The following is a 19,257-nucleotide window of genomic DNA, read 5'->3' on the forward strand; positions in this document are numbered from 1 at the left end:
TCCTAACCACTGCACACCAGGGAAGTCCTACTTATTTTCTTAGATATGATAATGGTATTAAGATTAGGTAGGAGAGTATCCTAGTTCTAAGGTGATAACTTCTGAAATGCATAGGGGTGAATGTGGGAAATTCAGTCTGCAACTTACTTGCAAAATTTTCACCGGACAAAAATCTTTTCCCCTGCAAAAATGTAAATGTGTGTATAGAGAGAATTAAAGCAAATGTGGCAAAATGTTGATAAATTTACGTAGGGTATATGGGTGTTAATTTTGCCAGAGATTTGAGTATTTTCAAAAAACAAACAAAAAAACAAACAAAAACATTGTGAAAAAAATAAAACCGTTTAATCTGGGAAGGTAGTCCCATTGTATGCATATGCAAGATTTACTGATTTAGGGCTTAAGGGAGGTGAATTAGGTAATTTCTAAGATATGTTCAGGTTGGAAAGTGCTAACACTGTTTTTACAGAGAAAGCATGACTACATGTCTATTAAAAAGTATTTTAAAGAAGTATTATTTCACTTCCCAAATTTCTAGTTTACAATAATACCATCATTACTATAGCAATTATGATGTCATTTGTAATTTCTACACTTTAAGATATGTTAATTCCCAATTTTCATCACAAAATTGTATTTTCCTAATCTCTTCCTTGAACTCTGATAGTATTTACAGTTTGAGACACACATTTCCTAAGGGAAGGCTATATCATTTTCCACTCTCAATAACAGAATAGAGGGATATCTCAGAACTTGAGGTAACAGATCTCCTGCAAAGTTTTCCTGGTAAAATATATATAACATAAAATTTCCCATTTTGACCAATCTTAAGTGTGCAGCTCAGTGGTATTAAGTACATTCACACTGTTGTACAACCATCACTACCATCCATCTAGAGAACACTTCATCTTGTAAGACTGAAACTCTGTATCCATTAAACAATAACTGCCACCAGCCCCTGGCACCCACCATTCTCCATTCTCTCTCCATGCATTTGACTACTCTAGGTACCTCTTATAAGTGGAATCAAACAGTATTTGTCTTTTTCTGACTGGTTCATTTCACTTAGCATAATATTTTCAAGGTTCATCCATATTGTAGGAGATGTCCAAATTCCTTCTTTTTTAAGGCTGAATAATATTCCATTGTATGAATGGGATATAATTTTTTGAAGTATCTTAAATCTTGTTATTTACTAAAATATATTAAATCTTGTTATTAAAAGTCCATCAGGCCTGTATTAAAGAACAGTCAAGTGAGAAATAGTAATTGCTAATGAAGCTACTTTATTATCACTAGAGGGAGCTAGAGCAACAGAGCTGCTGCCAGATACAAACACATTTTCCTTAGCCGTAAGACTGGACATAACCAAGCTTCTATAAAAAATAGAACGGAATGTAAATGTGGTTATGGATTCCCTCCCAATGCTTCTCTATTTCTAAGAGGCAAACTGAACTTTCATTGAACTTTCATAAATCATGATTTATAATTCCTGACAATATACAGTGATGGCCTGATATGTTCTACTCCACATTAGGAGCCAAATCACATGTGGAAAGTTCTTTAATCATCTCTGTTAATGCAATCTTTATTTTTTATGATTATTTTAAAAATGACTTTTGGGACTTCCCTGGCGGTCCAGTGGTTAAGACTGCGCTTCCACTGCAGGGGCCACGGGTTCAATCCCTGGTCGGGGAATTAAAATCCTATATGCCATGGGGCCAAAAAACAAAACAAAACAAAAAGACTTTTATTTTTTTCTAGGAAAAAAAGAGGCAAGAGGCTCTTAGTTTAATCATGATGGGTGACTGCAGAGAAAAGAGTATAGAAAACAGGATTTAAAAGACAAATGCAGTGACTTCCCTGGTGGCACAGTGGTTAAGAATCCGCCTGCCATTTCAGGGGACACAGGTTCGATTCCCGGTCTGGGAAGATCCCACATGCTGCGGAGCAACTAAGCCCATGCGCCACAACTACTGAGCCTACAAGCCACAACTACTGAGCCTGCATGCCACAACTACTGAAGCCCATGGGCCTAGAGCCTGTGCTCTGCAACAAGAGAAGCCAGCGCAATGAGAAGCATGTGCACCACAACGAAGACTAGCCCCAACTCGCCACAACTAGAGAAAGCCCGCGCACAGCAATGAAGACCCAACGCAGCCAAAAATAAAAAAATTAAAAAAAATAAAAGACAAATACATAAAAAATAATTATAAATGTATGTTTTAGGGCACAAAATGAATAAAGATGTAATTTGTAATATCAATAATATAAAAGGAAGGCATGGAGCTTTACAGGAATAGCATTTTTGTATGTGACTGAAGTTAAGTTGGTATCAATTCAAATTACAGAGTTATATCTTTAGGAAGTTATATGTAATCTCCAAGGTAACCACAGATAAAATAGCTATAGAATATACACAAAAGGGAATGAGAAGGGAATCAAACAGGTAACTACAAGAAGATCAGCTAAGTACAAAAGAAGGCAGTAAGGAGGAAATGAGGGACAAAAAGCTATAACACATGGAAAACTAAATGACAAGCATAAATCCTTTCTTATTAGTAATTACTATAAATGTAAACAGATAAGACTTTCCAGTCAAAGGCAGAGAGGAGCAAAATGAATACAAAACATGATCTAACTACACACATGCTGTCTACAAGAGATTCACTTTAGATCCAAAGATGGGAACTGGATGAACATGAAAGGATGGAAAAAATATTCCATGCAAATAGTAACCAAAAGAGAGAAAAGGAGATTATACTAATATCAGAAAAAGAGACTTCAAGTAAAAAACTGTTACAAGACACAAACACTATATATTGACAAGAGAGTCCATTCACCATAAAGCTATAACAATTATAAAAAAAAATTCACCAAACATCAGAGGACCCAAAATATATGAAGGAAACACTGACAGAATTTAAGAGAGAAATAGACAGTTGTACAATAAGAGTTGGCAGAACAACCACACAGAAGATCAGTAAGTATTAGAACAACATTATAAACCAATCAGATCTAACAGAAATAGAAACAACACTCTACCCAACAACAGCAGATTACATAGTTTTCTCAAGTGCACATGGAACATTCTTTAGGATAGACCATATGTTAGGCTACAAAAGAAGTCAATACATTAAAAAGGATTGAAACCATACAGAATATCTTTTCTGATCACAAAGGAATGAGACTAGACATGAGGGAAAACTGAAAAATTCACTTACGTGTGGAAATTAAATAACATACTCTACTCTTAAGCAACCAATGGGTCAAAAAAAAAATCAAAAGGGAAACTAGAAAATACTTTGAAATGAATGAAAACAAAAACAGAACAAAACTTATGTGATGCAGTAAAAGCAGTTTTAAGAGGAAAATTTTTATGTGAAAACACATAAATTAAAAGAGAAGAAAGATCCCAAATCAGTAACTAACTGTACAATGAACACTCGGTACAGCCACTGTGGAAAAGTTTGGTGGTTCTTTTAAAAGCTAAATGTATACTCATGCTTCTCTTCATAATATAATGAATCTTTTGCCTTTTACTAAATATTCATCTGGGGAGGGAAAAGCATGACTGCTGCTACAATTTTTTGAGGCCTTGTGGGGATAAACAAAAAAAAATTAAAAATAAATAAATAAATAAATAAAAGCTAAATGTAGAATTACCATATGGTCTAGCAATTTCACCCATAAGTTTACACACAAAGGACTGAAAACAGGAACCTGAACAAGATAAATGTATGCCAATGTTCACTGCAGCATTGTTCACGATACCCAAAGGCAGAAACAACCAAAGTGCCCATTAACAGAGGAACAAAATGTGGTATGTACATACAATGGAATGTTACTCAGCCAGAAAAAGGAATGAAGTTCTGATACATGGTACAACATGAATGAAAGTTAAAGAGATGTTAAATAAAATAATCCAGACCAAAAACCACAAATACTGTGTATGCTTCATTAACATGGGGTACCCAGAAGAGGCAAATTATAGAGACTGAAAGTATATCACACATTATTATGTGCTGTGGAGAGTTTTAGAAGGAGTGGGGAGTTTTTGCTTAATTATTATAGAGTTTCTATTTGAGGTAATGAAAAAATTTTGGAAACAGACAGTGGTAAATGTTGTACAACATTGTGAATATAATTAATGCCACTGAAGTGTAACCTTAAAAATAGCTAAAGTGGCAAATTTTATAAGTATTTTACAATTTAAAAAATTAATAATGTAATATACCAAAAACTATTGACTTGTACACTTGAAATAGGTTAAGTGTATGATATGTGAATTACATCTCAATAAAACTATTTATGAAAAAAAAGAGGATAGGAAACATCTTTTAGGAGACAGGAAACAACTCTTTCGGAGAGTGAGACGCAGAAGAAACAACTAAGATTTACTCTGAGTGCCTACTGTATGCCAGTGGTTTTACATATATCATCACACTTGGGTAGCGTGGATGCGATACCAGAATTCATACTTTGGAAACAAAACAATTCAGTTTGAGATGACGAAAAAGTTCTGGAGGTGGACAGTGGTGATGTCTGCACAACAAGGTAATGTACTTAATGCTACCGAATGGTGTACTTAAAATGATTAAAATAGTAAATTTTATGCCATGTATATTTAACCACAATAGAGTTAATTAAAAAATTTAAAACACGAAGCTGCTCTTGTTTTAAAAAATGTTACTCGGGACACTGGTCCTGGCAATGATTTTTTTGGATATGATACCAAAAGCAAAGGCATCAAAAGCAAAGATAAGCAAACTAAAAAGCTTCTGCACAGCACAGGAAACCATCAACAAAACGAAAAGGAAACCTACTTAACGGGAGAAAATATCTGCAAATTATATCTGACAAGGGGTTAATATCCAAAATTTATAAAGGACTCATACAACTCAAGAGCCAAAAACCCAAACAGTCTGATTAAAAAATGGGCAGATGCTCTAAATAGACATTTTTCCAAAGAAGACATACAGAAGACCAACAGGTACATGAAAATATGTTCAATATCACTAATTATCAGGGAAATGCAAATCAAAACCACAATGAGCTATCACCTCACACCTGTCAGAATGGCTATTATCAAAAAGACAAGAAATAACAAGTGTTGGTGAGGCTGTGGAGAAAAGGGAACCCTTGTGCACTGCTGGTGGGGATGTAAATTGGCACAGCCACTATGGAAAAGCAGTATGGAGGTTCCCCAAAAACTAAAACTAGAACTACCATAGGATCTAACAATTCCACTTCTGGGTATTCATCTGAAGAAAACAAAAACACTACCTTCAAAAGATATCTGCACCTTCATGTTCACTGCAACGTTATTTACAATAGGCAAGATAGGGAAACAACCTAAGTGTCCATTGAGAGATGAATGGATAAAGAAAGTGCTATATATGTAAGTATATACACACAAACACACATACACAAATACACAATGGACTATTATTCAGTCATAAAAAGAATGAAATCTTGCCATTTGCGACAATATAGACGAACCTTGAGGGCATTACGCTAAGTGAAGTAAGTCAGACAGAGAAAGACAATTACGGAATGATCTCGCCTGAATGTGGAACAAACAAATGAGGGACTTCCCTGGTGGTCCAGTGGTTAAGAATCTGCCTTCCAATGCAGGAGACGCGGGTTCGATCCCTGGTCAGGGAACTAAGATCCCACATGCTGCGGGGTACCTAAGCCCACGCGCCACAACTAGAGAGAAGCCTGCATGCCGCAACGAAGAGCCCACATGCTGCAACGAAAGATCCTGCATGCCGCAACAAAGATCCCTCATGTTGCAGCTAAGACCCGATGCAGCCAAAAATAAGTAAGTAAATATTAAACAAATAAACAAAAAGCAAAGAACAAACAAATGAACACCCCCCCCACACACACACCGGCAACCAAGCTCACAGATACAGAGAACAGACTGGTGGTCACCAGAGGCAAGAGGTACAAAATGGGTGAATGGAGTCAAAAGCTACAAACTTCCAGTTATAAAAGAAGTAAGTCATGGTAATATAATATACAGCATGGTAACTATAGTTAATAATACTGTATTGCATATATGAAAGTTGCTAAGAGAGTATATTGCAAAAGTTATCATCACAAGAAAAAAAGTTTTGTCACTATGCATAGTGACATAGTTTAACTAGACTTAATGTGGTGATTATTTTGCAATAGTCACAAATACCTAATCATTATGCTGTACATCTGAAGCCACTATAATTTTGTATGTTAATTATACTGCAATAAATAAATAAATAAATACTTCACTCAAGTTATTTTCATCATTTTCTTAGTGATTGAGATAAAAGCAGATAAACTGAAATTTTCACCTTGTTTTGTTAAACATGATCTGTGTGACTTGAGCAAGTCATTTAACCTTTTATTAGCTTCAGTTTTCTCATCTGTCAAATAAAGGGTTAGGTCTAGCTGAAATGAGGGAGGCTGAGTGTGGATGGGGACAAGGGACATATGGGAATCCCTGAACTTTCTGCTCCATTTTGCCTAAAACTGCTCTAAAAAATAGAGTTTATTAATTAACAAATAAAAATTCAAAACTACTTCATAGGGCTTCCCTGGTGGCGCAGTGGTTGAGAATCTGCCTGCTAATGCAGGGGACACGGGTTCGAGCCCTGGTCTGGGACGATCCCACATGCCACGGTGCAGCTGGGCCCGTGAGCCACAATTGCTGAGCCTGCGCGTCTGGAGCCTGTGCCCCGCGACGGGAGGGGCCGCGATAGAGAAAGGCCCGCGCACCGCGATGAAGAGCGGTCCCCGCACCGCGATGAAGAGTGGCCCCCGCTTGCCGCAACTGGAGAAAGCCCTCGCACGAACCGAAGACCCAACACAGCCAAAAATAAATAAATAAATAAATAAATAAATAAATAAATAAATAAATAAATGGAAAAAAAAAAGAGAAAAAAAAAAAAACTACTTCATACAGGGAATGGTGTAAGGTTCAGCATTCATCCAGTCCACACTCCTATATTTAAATTGAATTTAGAACCTAGAATGTTCCTAAAGCATTTCAGGGGAAAATTAACCATATTCTGGTGTTTAATCTAACCTTAACCACTAGATTATCTATAACAAAGAAATTTTAATCCACTACCCTTTGAGCCTCAGTTTCTGACAAGCAGCATGATTCAGTCGTAAAACAAGAGTGGTGAGACCTCTAAGTGTTCAAAACCCCAGTAATGATTTCGATGATAAATTTTATAAACTTAGTAAGTTCCTTAACTTTTCTGTGTCAATTTCTTGAATAGTAGATAGTAACCCTTACTTTACCATTTCCCACAGATTTAATATGAAAGCATTCTGAAAATTTAAATAATATATCAAATGTAAGATGGCACAATGCTTTCATTTTATTTCCAAAGATACATACTATTTTGAGGAAATGACAGCTAAGTGTAAACATTATGTGTTATACATGTAACATAAATAATAATATAGTGTTCTATAATATATAATAAATACATCTATATTTTACATATATAATTCCCATGCAAACAAGCAATATTCTGTAAGCTTGAAAATTACAGTTATCCCATTTCCTGTAATAGATTTAGTGCTCAAAAGTAGCCTATAGGGCTTCCCTGGTGGCACAGTGGTTAAGAATCCGCCTGCCAATGCAGGGCACACGGGTTCGAGCCCTGCTCCGGGAAGATCCCACATGCCGCGGAGCAACTAAGCCCGTGCGCCATAACTACTGAGCCTGCGCTCTAGAGCCCACGAGCCACAACTACTGAAGCCCGCGCACCGAGAGCCCGTGCTCTGCAACAAGAGAAGCCACTGCAATGAGAAGCCCGCGCACCGCAACGAAGAGTAGCCCCCACTCGCTGCAACTAGAGAAACGCCCACGCGCAGCAACAAAGACTCAACTCAGCCAAAAATAAATAAATAAATTAAAAAAAAAAAAAAAAAAAGTAGCCTATAAATTAAAGGAAGTATATAAGGAGAGTTTCTTATTTTAAAAAACTTAGAAGTCACAGTATCTGAGAGCCAGGATAATCTTAAGATATGAACTGTGAAGTTCAACAGCTTCACTTTATACATCAAGCTTCATTTTTACCACTCCCAGAGAAACTAAGTAATCTGCCCTTTTAAAACGTTACACAACAGTGGCAGTACTTTTAGGAGTACTAAAAGTAGAAACCTTCCCCCACAAATGTAGAACTAAAAGCTCCCTTCAAAGTAGTGTTAATTTTTTGATATTTTGCTATTCACCATAATGTATACTCTAAAGTCTAAAGTTCACTCTCCAATTCACCTGATTTATATCTGACATTTCATATTCTTTAAAACTCCTATTAGATAAAATTTAAATTCCAAAAGTAATATAGCATTTCTATAACTTCACGCAATAAAGACACATAGAAAATAAGAAGTAAAAACCTCACTACCCCATTCCAAATCCTATAACCTAGAAGGGTATAGCAGGCACAATAATATGCAACCCCCTCCCCAAATCAAAATCCCCAGAAGCTGGGAATATGTAGAAGAAATTAAGGTTTCTAATCTGTTAATTTTGAGATAGGGAGATTATTCTGGATTATCTGGCTGGGCCCAATTTAATCACAAGGGTCCTTATAAATGGAAGAGGAACAAACATGAGGCAGTCAGTGGAAAAAAAAAAGTGAAAACAGAACCAATGTTGAAGTGATTCAATGTGAGGATTCAACTTGTCACTGCTGGTCCTGAAGACAGAAGGGGCCCCAAGCCAAGGAATGCAAGTAGCCTCTTGATTCTGGAAAGGCAAGAAAAATAATTCTACCCTAGAGCCTCCAGAAGGAACATAGCTATGCTAACATCTTGATTTTAGCCTAGAGGGATCGATTTCGACTATAAAATAAATTTGACTTGCTTTAAGCAACTTAAATAATTTATTACAGCAGGCATAGAGAACTAATACACAGGTTAATAGTTTGATGACTATAATACTAAGATATTCTTTGGTGCCTATATACATGCACACAGTAATAGAGGTTTTCTTAAAACCAAGGAGTACTGGCTGTACCACTTTTATCTGGTATATTAGTTAATGACATCATCATACACCTAGGAATACAAAACAAAACATCGGGATCATCACTGACTCTAGCCTAATCCTTTACTCCCTACCATCCAATCAGTCTTTAATTCATTTCAATTTTAATGTAAAAAATGTTGAAGAGTCCACCCTTTCCAACATCCAGCCACCTTAGCTATCACCTCAGCTCACGACATGACTTCTATCCTGGAAAACCACAGAAGTGTCCTGCTTCCTAACTGGTCTTCTAACTTCTAATATTTCCTCATCTAATTAATTTCCCATACTGATACTGGAGTCTAATCTTGATCCAATTTTAATTGAATCACACACTCCCCTCACAGTTTTTTAAAACCTATAATGATTTATATAAAAAAGAGTAAACTTGCAATGTCCTTGTACCATTCTGTGACCCAAAAAACAAATTTCCCTAGCATGGAGGACTTTTAGGGCAATGAAACTATTCTGTGACACTACTGTGCTAGATACATGTCATTATATATTTACCAAAACCCATAGAATGCACAGCACCAAGAGTCAACCCTAATGCCTACTATGAACTTTGGGTGATACTGTGTCAATACAGGTTCATTGATTGTAATAAAGGTACCACTGTGGTGCAGGATGTCCATAGTAGGGGATGTTGTGCATGCATAAGGACAGGGGTATATGCAAAATCTCTATACTTTCCAACAATTCTGTTGTGAACCTAAAACTGCTCTGAATAATTGTTTATTAATTTAAAAAACAAAACAAACAATCCCCACCCAAATTGCTACCAACAAAAAACAGCCAGCCCACAAAAATATATTGGCTTCACAGCTTGTAAGAATGCACACCTGTATTATTTGGTCTATGTTTTAAAAAATATTCCAAAATAAACCATTTTCTTCTTATTTATTTCTATGAGATGAAGAGCTAGCTCTAACATAAACAAGGTCCTTTTCAGAGTGAAAGACTTTTATCCGACTAGAGACATTTTGAAACACTAATGTAGTCGATGATACTGATCTTTTGAGGCACAGTCTGATTTTATTATTAATCCCTCATTTTTAGGAATTTAATCCAGAAAAAGTACATTAGTAAAAAAGTAGAAGTAAAACTTTAACTACAGTGAGTTCCCTGGTGGTCCAGTGGCTAAGACTCTATGCTCCCAATGCAGGGAGCATGGGTTCGATCGCTGGTCGGGGAACTAGATCCCACATGCCGCAACGAAGATCCCGCACTTGGCAACGAAGAACCCACATGCCGCAACTAAGACCCGGTATAACCAAGTAAAAAAAAAAAACCCCAAAAACAAAAACAAAAACTTGAAATATAGTTCTTAGCAGAGAACTTTATATCTGCTTTTCTATTCAGCAAAAACATTCCTTTAAAATCGTAACTGTATTAGATCTTCCCAAAATGCATTTTCATTTTCTCATTTGTAGTGACAATGCTAATTTTTTTTCAGGCATTGTCACCTGGAATAATGACCATTATTTCTTAGCCTTCCCTGTGGCTGAATTATGGTTCATGACTATGTTTCAGTCAGTAACTGTAAATGAGGTTTTGAAGTTTCCTTTCTTAGTCAGATTAGCTGCTATAATGAATTACCATAGACTTGGTAATCTAAGTAACAAAATTTTATTTCTCACTGTTCTGGAGGCTGGGAAGTCCAAGATCAGGGTTGGGTTCTAAGTGAGAGCCCTCTTCCTGGCTTGCAGATACTGCTTTCTTGTTGTATACTCACATGGTAGAGAGAGAAATCATCTCTCTGTGTCTCTCTTTATAAGGATGTTAATCTCATTCAGGAGGGCTCCACCCAAATAACCTATAATTATTCAATACTTCCCAAAGGCCCCATCTCCAAATATCATCACACTGGGGATTAGGGGTTCAATATATGAAATTTCAGGGGAACACATTCACTCCATAATGCTTCCTTACAAAGAAGGTACAATACTTGTTTTTTACTCCCTTTTCCTCTTTTATACTCTCTGTAATGAAGACCTTATGGCAGTTATGTTGGAACAAAAGGTAACCATAGGAATGCAAGCTTAGTGTTGAAATGGAAGAACAGAAAAAAAGGAGTCTAGGTCCCTGAAGACACTGTGAAGATACCATGTTAACTCTGAACTGTGTACTTCACAACTTTTTTTAAATTAAAGGAAAATAAATGTTTATCTTTAAAAAGTCTTGGTTATTTGAGAGGATTTCCTATCATTGGCAGCTGAAACTAAGCCTAACTAATAAAACATTTTCATGACCCAAGAAGCAGAAATGGAGTACAAAGAGTTTATGTGATACCTACCTCAGTGGCAAATTAATGAAAGATCTTTTCAATGCAAAATAAAGTGTTGTGGTTTATATGTTGATCACTTTAACCTTACCAAGTCAGATGTATCTCTAAAATGTAACTGTTCCTCTTTCCATTTCATTCTTTTCTTGCCTAAATTCAAGAATTCCTCATGACCTTTTGATGGATACTGTGAATTTCTGCCATTAGTAACTCTCATTCATTTTCCACTCTGTTGCCAGAGTTATCTTAAAACACAAAATCGCACTTTGCACTTCCTTTTCTAAAAATAGTATTTTTAATTTCCTATAGCTTAGTGGGATAAATATCTTAAGAGTCAGTAAAGTCCACGGTCCCTATCACACAATGCTTATTTTCCACAACACCACTACATTTCAGAAAAAGTGAACTTCTGAGTTGTTCTAATATATGAAAAGTCTTTGGGTCCTAGTATGTGCCTTGGTACATGCTATCCTAACTGGAACGCCCTTCTCCATCTTGCAAACTACTGTTGAATGTCCAAAACCTAACTCAACTATACTCTGTGAACTACTTCTTACTGAATGATATAGTGAGTTGATAGCTCTCTGGGGTTTTAAAACGTTTCAATCAGAGGACTTATCAAGCTGAACTTTCCCAAGGGAATATGAAGTTCTTAAAAATAAGAAGTATTTTACTCATCTGGCAAATAGTTTGGAACACAGCATTTAACAAATAAGGAATGAATGTAGAAAACCATCAAGATCATTTTAGATACAAGCAGAGTGTCCCTTTTCTTATTTTCAATTAAGAAAACAGGCATCATTAGAATCCAAACTACAGAAATATAATCTAGAAAGGCAGAGAGAAGATAAAGATCAGGGAAAATAATTAGCCCCAAACAACATATCATGAGTACAGTGAACACTGAGGTGTTTGTGATGAGATTTGTATTTGTGTATATTACATTTGCATTGTTTTTTGGTTTTTTTTGATAGTCAAAGTATTATTTAAAACATGGAAGAATGACAGGTCTTTAAAGGATGTCAGCTGATAGGTACCACTACTTACTCTGTAGTTTTGTAAACATCAGAATACAGCCCTGCTTTCTGATACTTCTTCTTTGGGGGACGTGGGGCCTTCTTTTCTCTTGGGATGAGAGAAAGCACAGGCTGCAAGGTACTTTCAGGTTCGGGAGGTTTGGCTGGGGTTTCAGGAGGACTGGGAATCTCAACTGCTGCTTCAGTAAAGCTAGAAAGAGAAGTTTAAAGATAATTTTATGGTGAAATTTTTTTCCTACAAATAATTATCTATTTAAAAAAACATCAGAGCAATTATAAAAAGAGACATGTGGACTTCCTCATCTGGTCATGCTGGAGTAACAGATACCAGATTTGTCCTCCTGACAGAAACTAACAGAAACACGGCAAAGTACAATCAACCTGGAGTAAGTTTATGAAACAATTATCAGACACTGGACAACAGTGACTGTAGCACTGTGATCCCTGAGAAAACTGGAAATGAAATAGAAAGAGATGATTCCTATAACCACTTTGCCTTTACAAGAAGGACTGAAGTGGAGGGAGTAGAACCAAAGCAGAGAATGGCCAACTTAATGAGTTGAAAAGAGAGATCAGAATATGGAGAGGCTGAGGTAGTTAGAATTTGTGAGGCAGAGTACTGGAGTGGAGAAAGCTATGGAGAAAAATAACTCTAGAAATCTGTGTAAGGGTCTCCTTTAGTACATTGCTAAATACTAAGTTTGTGTATGTGCAAGGTGAAATTCCATAAGGCTGGACAAAGAACCACCAGAGTATTATAACCCAAACAATTTCCGGAGCTCCCACATGATGACAGATACTCAGATTCCACTAAGGAGAGTGAAAGACACTGCCCAACACTGTGGGCATTCAATAGAGATCCCAGAGGGTAACGTTATCCATTTTTGTAGGGCTCAACTATCTCTGGAATAAAAGCCAGCTCTTATAAAGCTTAAAAACTACCTTCAAAAGAATCCAAACCAATCCACAAGTAACTTAACTACCTACCAAAATAAAATCGAACATATAGAAAAGAACAAAAAACATACACACAATAACGTGACTTTTACAATATTAAAAAATTCAAAATGAAAAAAAGAGCAATGACCAAAATTTTTCTAAGTTTGATAAAAAGTATAAACCCCAAGTTCCAAGAACCTAAACAAACCAGAAGCAATATAAACTAAAAAAAAAAATCAAGTATGTCATATCATAATAAACTTTCTGAAAACTATTGATGAAGAAAATAAAAAGAGCCAGAGAAAAAATACACAATCTATACAGGAGTACAAAAATAAGAATGAATGCAGATTTCATGTCTGAATAAATGCAAGCCAGAAGGCAATGAAAAGACATCTGGAAGTGCTAAAAGGAAGGGGAGGGGAGGAGCCTGTCAAAAGAGAATTCTAAATCAATCAAAAACATCTTTAAAAATTAAGGTGAGGGCTTCCCTGGTGGCGCAGTGGTTGAGAATCTGCCTGCTAATGCAGGGGACACGGGTTCGAGCCCTGGTCTGGGAAGATCCCACATGCCACGGAGCAGCTGGGCCCGTGAGCCACAACTACTGAGCCTGCGCGTCTGGAGCCTGGGCCCCGCAACGGGAGGGGCCGCGATAGTGAGAGGCCCGCGCACCGCGATGAAGAGCGGTCCCTGCACCGCGATGAAGAGTGGCCCCCACTTGCCGTAACTAGAGAAAGCCCTCGCACGAACTGAAGACCCAACACAGCCAAAAATAAAGAAATAAATAAATAAAGTAGCTATAAAAGACCTTTAAAAAAAAAAAAAAAATTAAGGTGAATATAGTTCCAGTCAAAGATGGAATAGACACTTCTACGTATCTTCCCATTAAGTACAACTAAAAACCCTTGAAATTATATATAAAATAAACATAAGCACACAGATTGGCTAGGTACCTTGGGACCTAAGCAATGACGTATCAGGGAATTTCCTAGATTTTCTTTTTGCCTCATACTTAATAGTGAAAGACTGAATACAGTTTTCCTAATATCAATGATAAGACAAATGTCTGCTCTCATAACTTAAATTCAATGTCAGAGTTAAAGGTCATAGCCAGTGCAAAAGGACAATAAAAAGAAAAAAATATAGAAGTGTTAGTCCTCCAATTTTGTTCTTTTTCTTCAAGATTGTTTTGGCTATTTGGAATCCCTTGAGATTCCTCATGAATTTTAGGATGGATTTTTCTATTTCACAGAAAACATCACTGGGATTTTAATAGGGATACTGAAGCTGTAGATCACTTTGGGTAGTACTGATATCTTAAGTCTTCCACCCCATAAACACAGGCTTTTCTTTTTCTTGCCTAACTGCTCTGGTTAGGGAATTTCAGTACAAAATTGAACTGAAGCGGCAAAAGTGGGCATCCTTTCCTAGTTTCTGATAATAGTGGAAAACCTCTGTCTTTCACCACTGAAGTTGTCAGCTGTGGGTTTTTTACATATAGCTTTTATTAGGTTGAGGTAGTTTCTTTTTATTCCTAGATTGCTAGCTTTTTATCATGAACATGTGTTAGATTTTTGTCAAAAAATTTTCTGCATTTACTGATGTGTCCATGTGATATTTCTTCTTTAGCCTGTTAATGTGATGGATTACATTAACTGATTTTCAAATGTTGAACAAGTGTTGTATAACTGGGATAAATCTTACTTGGTTATGAGATGGATGGATTGGTTTCATATTTTATTATTTTTTTTCCCATTCTCCTTATAGCCAAATTCATTTTTTCTGTGCCTTACCTTATGTTTCTTCCTCCTACAATCAAAAATGTTTTCTGCTTTCCTGCTTATATGTGTATGTATATATTCTACATATATAAACTCTTCAAGTGCCATGTTTCTCCAAGTTCTGTCTATAGACCATATATATCAGAATCACCTTGGGGGCTTATAAAGGAAATGCAAATGCCTACTCATAGAATTTTTAAAATTCCTATTAAGGAGATCTGAGATGGACACTTCGTAACCTTGCTGGTCCCTAATACCCCACACTGTGCACCCTCATTACAAGAGCATCCTTCTTATCCCACTCGGGCTCTGATACCGTAGGCTGGGTTAACATTCCCTCTCCCTCGCCCCATAATCCAACCCTTTACCTCATTAAGCCTCCAACACCCAGCTTAGGGTCACCATGGTTTCCACATCCCATACAGATACCTACCAAATGGCTTTAAGATTGAATTCTTCAGGAAAGAAAAGAGAAAGAAGAAGAGGTAAGGTATTTTAAAATATGGTTTTATGGGAATTCCCTGGCAGTCCAGTGGTTAGGACTCAGCGCTTCCAATGTCATGGCCCGGGTTCAATCCCTGGTCAGGGAGCTAAGATCTTGCAAGCCACGTGGCGCAGCCAAAAAAAAAAAATAATAAATAAATAAAATAAAATATGGCTTTATGATATATTTATCTACATTAACACAATACATTGTTTATTTTTTGTGGCTTTTTTTTTGCTTTATAAAAACAAAATCAGTTAGTATATCATTTTTAGGGTGTTTCTTTCACTTAATCTAGTCTCTAAGGCTCATTCATTATCATTACATGTCAGTTATAATTCATTAATTTTATTACCATATCATATTCCATTGTACAAAAAACTACAGTATACTTATTCCTTTTCCTGTTAATCTGGGATATTTCCAGTTTCTATATATTATAATCAATCTTGCTACTACCTTTCCAAAAAATGCTTTCTGGTGATCATTGGGCCGGAGTTTTCCTAAGCTATGTAAAAGGTAATTGCTGGATCATACTGGGTTGTTTTGAAATACTTCTTTGGTTACATACTCTGGATACCAAAAATGTATAAATTATATCTTATAAATTTCTTCTCTCAGTTTGTAGCAAGTCTTCATACATTTATTGGGATGATGTTTGATAAACGGAAATTCTTAGTTTTAATAATAATACAGTATATCAATCTTTACCTGTATGCTTACTGCTTTTGATATCTTGTTTATGAACTCTGAGAAACAAGGTCATAAAATTTTCTTCCTTCTGTATTAGCCTTTAAAAGTTTGAAGGTTTGCTTTTTACACTTATGTATTTATTTAACCAACTGGGAACTGATTTTTATACATGGATTAAGACAGAATCCAATTTCATTCCCATTCCTATGCAATATCAACGTCTGGGGCACCACACTGATTGAATATAATTTTATTTCCTTATTGATATGTAGTGTCACCTCCATCATATAGCAAGCTTGCATGTATGGATCCGTTTCTCTTATCCAATTCTATATTCGGTTCCATGCTAGCTCAATATACCATAGCTTAAAATTAAGTCTTGGGGCAAATCCATTGTTTCATTCAGTGATTCCATTCCCAGGTATATACCCTAGAGGAATTAGTGTCCATATCCACCAGTGAACATTAGAGGAACGTTAAGAGCAGCATTTTTGGGTAATAGTGTCAAAATGAAAATAACCCAACAGTAAAACAGAAAAACTCTGTATCTGCATCAACATGGATGGATCTAGAGATTATCATACTCATCAAAGTAAGTCAGAAAGAGAAAGACAAATACCATATGATATCACTTACATGTGGAGTCTAAAATACGACACAAATGAACCTATCTACAAAACAGAAACAGACTCACAGACATAGAGAACAGACTTGTGGTTGCCAAGGGGGAGGAGAGGTGGGGAAGGATAGGATTGGGAGTTTGGGATTAGCAAGTGCAAACTGGTATATACAGGATGGATAAACAAGGTCCTACTGTACAGCACAGGGAACTATATTCAATATCCTGTAATAAATCATAAATAGAAAAGAATATGAAAAAGAATATATATATGTATAACTGAGTCACTTTGCTGTACAGCAGAAATTAACACATCGTAAATCAACTATACTTCAAAAAAATTAAAAAAAAAGAAAAACTATTACATACAAACAATGGATAACTGTAAAATAACAAAAAGGAGGTAACTACAGCAACATGCAACAACAGAGATGGTTTTACATTTACATGTTGAGCAAAAAAGGTGAGGCACAAAAGCATATGTCTTGTATAATTCCATTTCAGTGAAGTTCAGGAAGGATAAACTAAACTATATTGTCTACGTTGAATACTTAAATGGTATGAAAAAAGGTAAAAGTCAGGAGATTGATTATAGCTACTGGCAAGGAAGTGGTGTATGACTGGGAAAGAACATGGGATGCTACCAATGTTCTATATGTTCACCTGTTCTGTATCTACACGGGTGTTAACTTTATAAAACATTTTTTTAGGGCTTCCCTAGTGGCACAGTGGTTGAGAATCTGCCTGCCAATACAGGGGACATGGGTTCAAGCCCTGGCCCAGGAAGATCCCACATGCTGCGGAGCAACTAAGCCTGTGCTCTGCAACAAGAGAAGCCACCGCAATGAGAAGCCCGCGCACCCACCACGAGAGAAAGGCCATGCGCAGCAACGAAGACCCAACGCTGCCAAAAATAAATTAAAAAATTTATTAAAAAAAATTTTTTTAAACTGGCTACTTCTATTTATATACTTTCTGTATGTGTATTCCTCTTCAAACTCCCTTCATATTCTCTGAAGAGTTTTAATGAGACTGAAATGATCTTTTTAAAGAGAGATAGAACTCTCTTTTCAACCTGGTCCTGGTCCTTTCGTGTGGCAAGACGTTGTAGATTCAACTTACATTACAGAAGCACAAAGGGTATTTCTTTCCAAGTAGGTATTTTTCCTAGGAATACAGCACATACATTTCAACTGAGTTTTATAATTTGTTGGGCATAAAGTTCTTATAGTAGTCACATTTTAATCTCTCATATATAGCTAATTTCCTTTTTAGTTCCTAATTTTATTATTCCCTTTCTCTTCCTTTATTGATCAACCTTACCAGAAGTTTGTATATTTTATTCGTTATCATTAGTATTACTAACTTTGGTCTTCAGTGTTTCTCTCTACTGTACCTTAGCTTTATTTTGTTAATTTAACGTATATGTTTTATCTCTGTCCTTTACATTTTGGGGCTTATTCTCATTTTTCTAATTTCTTTTCTTTTTAAAATAAATTTATTTAAAATTTTTGGCTGCAATGGGTCTTCGTTGCTGCACACAGGCTTTCCCTAGTTGCGGCGAGGGGGGGGGTTACGCTTCGTTGCAGTGCGCAGGCTGCTCATTGCGGTAGCTTCTCTTGTTGTGGAGCACGGGCTCTAGGCGCGCGGGCTTCAGTAGTTGTCGCTCGCGGGCTTAGTTGCTCCGCGGCATGTGGAATCTTCCCGGACCAGGGCTCAAACCCGTGTTCCTTTCATTGGCAGGCGGATTCTTAACCACTGCGCCACCAGAGACCTCCCATCGTTTTTAGAATTTCTTAATTGGGCTCTTTGTAACCAAGGAGGACCCTATGGGGTATTCCCAGGACAGACTCCTCCCCTATATCCTCTGCTTTAGTTCCTCTCTGAAGTACCTAGATAATATTATCTGATGCACATTTCCTGAAGTTGTTTTACAGATGCTAAAACCAAATGGAAGAAATTAATTACTTAATGATCATAAGCATCACAGACCTACTGGCACCTAAGGATTGATAATCTTAACCTCTGTGACACCACCCTGTTACATCACCATCAACCAGAGATTTGTGCATGAGCTGATCATATACCTGGGATGCCCCTCCCTCACCTTGCCTTTAAAAATGTTTTCCTAAGCCCAGAGATAAACCCATGCACTTATGGTCACCTAATATATGACAAAGGAGGCAAGAATATACAATGGAGAAAAGACAGCCTCTTCAATAAGTGGTGCTGGGAAAACTGGACAGCTACATGTAAAAGAATGAAATCAGAACACTCCCTAACACCATACACAAAAATAAACTCAAAATGGATGAAAGACCTGAATGTAAGGCAGACACTATAAAACTCTTAGAGGAAAACATAGGCAGAACAGTCTTTGAAATAA

General features: G+C 36.6%; 1 protein-coding gene and 1 pseudogene across 6 annotated transcripts in view; one reads left to right on the forward strand and one right to left on the reverse strand.

Moving 5' to 3' along the window:
• The window catches only part of ASH1L (ASH1 like histone lysine methyltransferase), a 220,109-nt gene that overhangs the window by 105,833 nt on the left and 95,019 nt on the right, over window positions 1–19,257 (reverse strand). For 5 of the 6 annotated variants that reach the window (XM_057540077.1, XM_057540074.1, XM_057540065.1 and 2 more), the window contains one exon: window positions 12,366–12,545. The exons of the other annotated variant lie outside the window; for it this stretch is intronic. In XM_057540077.1, coding sequence (XP_057396060.1) covers window positions 12,366–12,545 — 180 coding nt within the window. The remainder of the gene's footprint in view (window positions 1–12,365; window positions 12,546–19,257) is intronic. 6 annotated transcript variants of the gene reach the window in all.
• Window positions 3,500–3,608, forward strand: LOC114236435 (U5 spliceosomal RNA; annotated as a pseudogene).

The sequence above is a fragment of the Balaenoptera acutorostrata genome, chromosome 1 (assembly GCF_949987535.1).
Source record: "Balaenoptera acutorostrata chromosome 1, mBalAcu1.1, whole genome shotgun sequence".
In the NCBI taxonomy this organism is placed as follows: Eukaryota; Metazoa; Chordata; class Mammalia; order Artiodactyla; family Balaenopteridae; genus Balaenoptera; species Balaenoptera acutorostrata.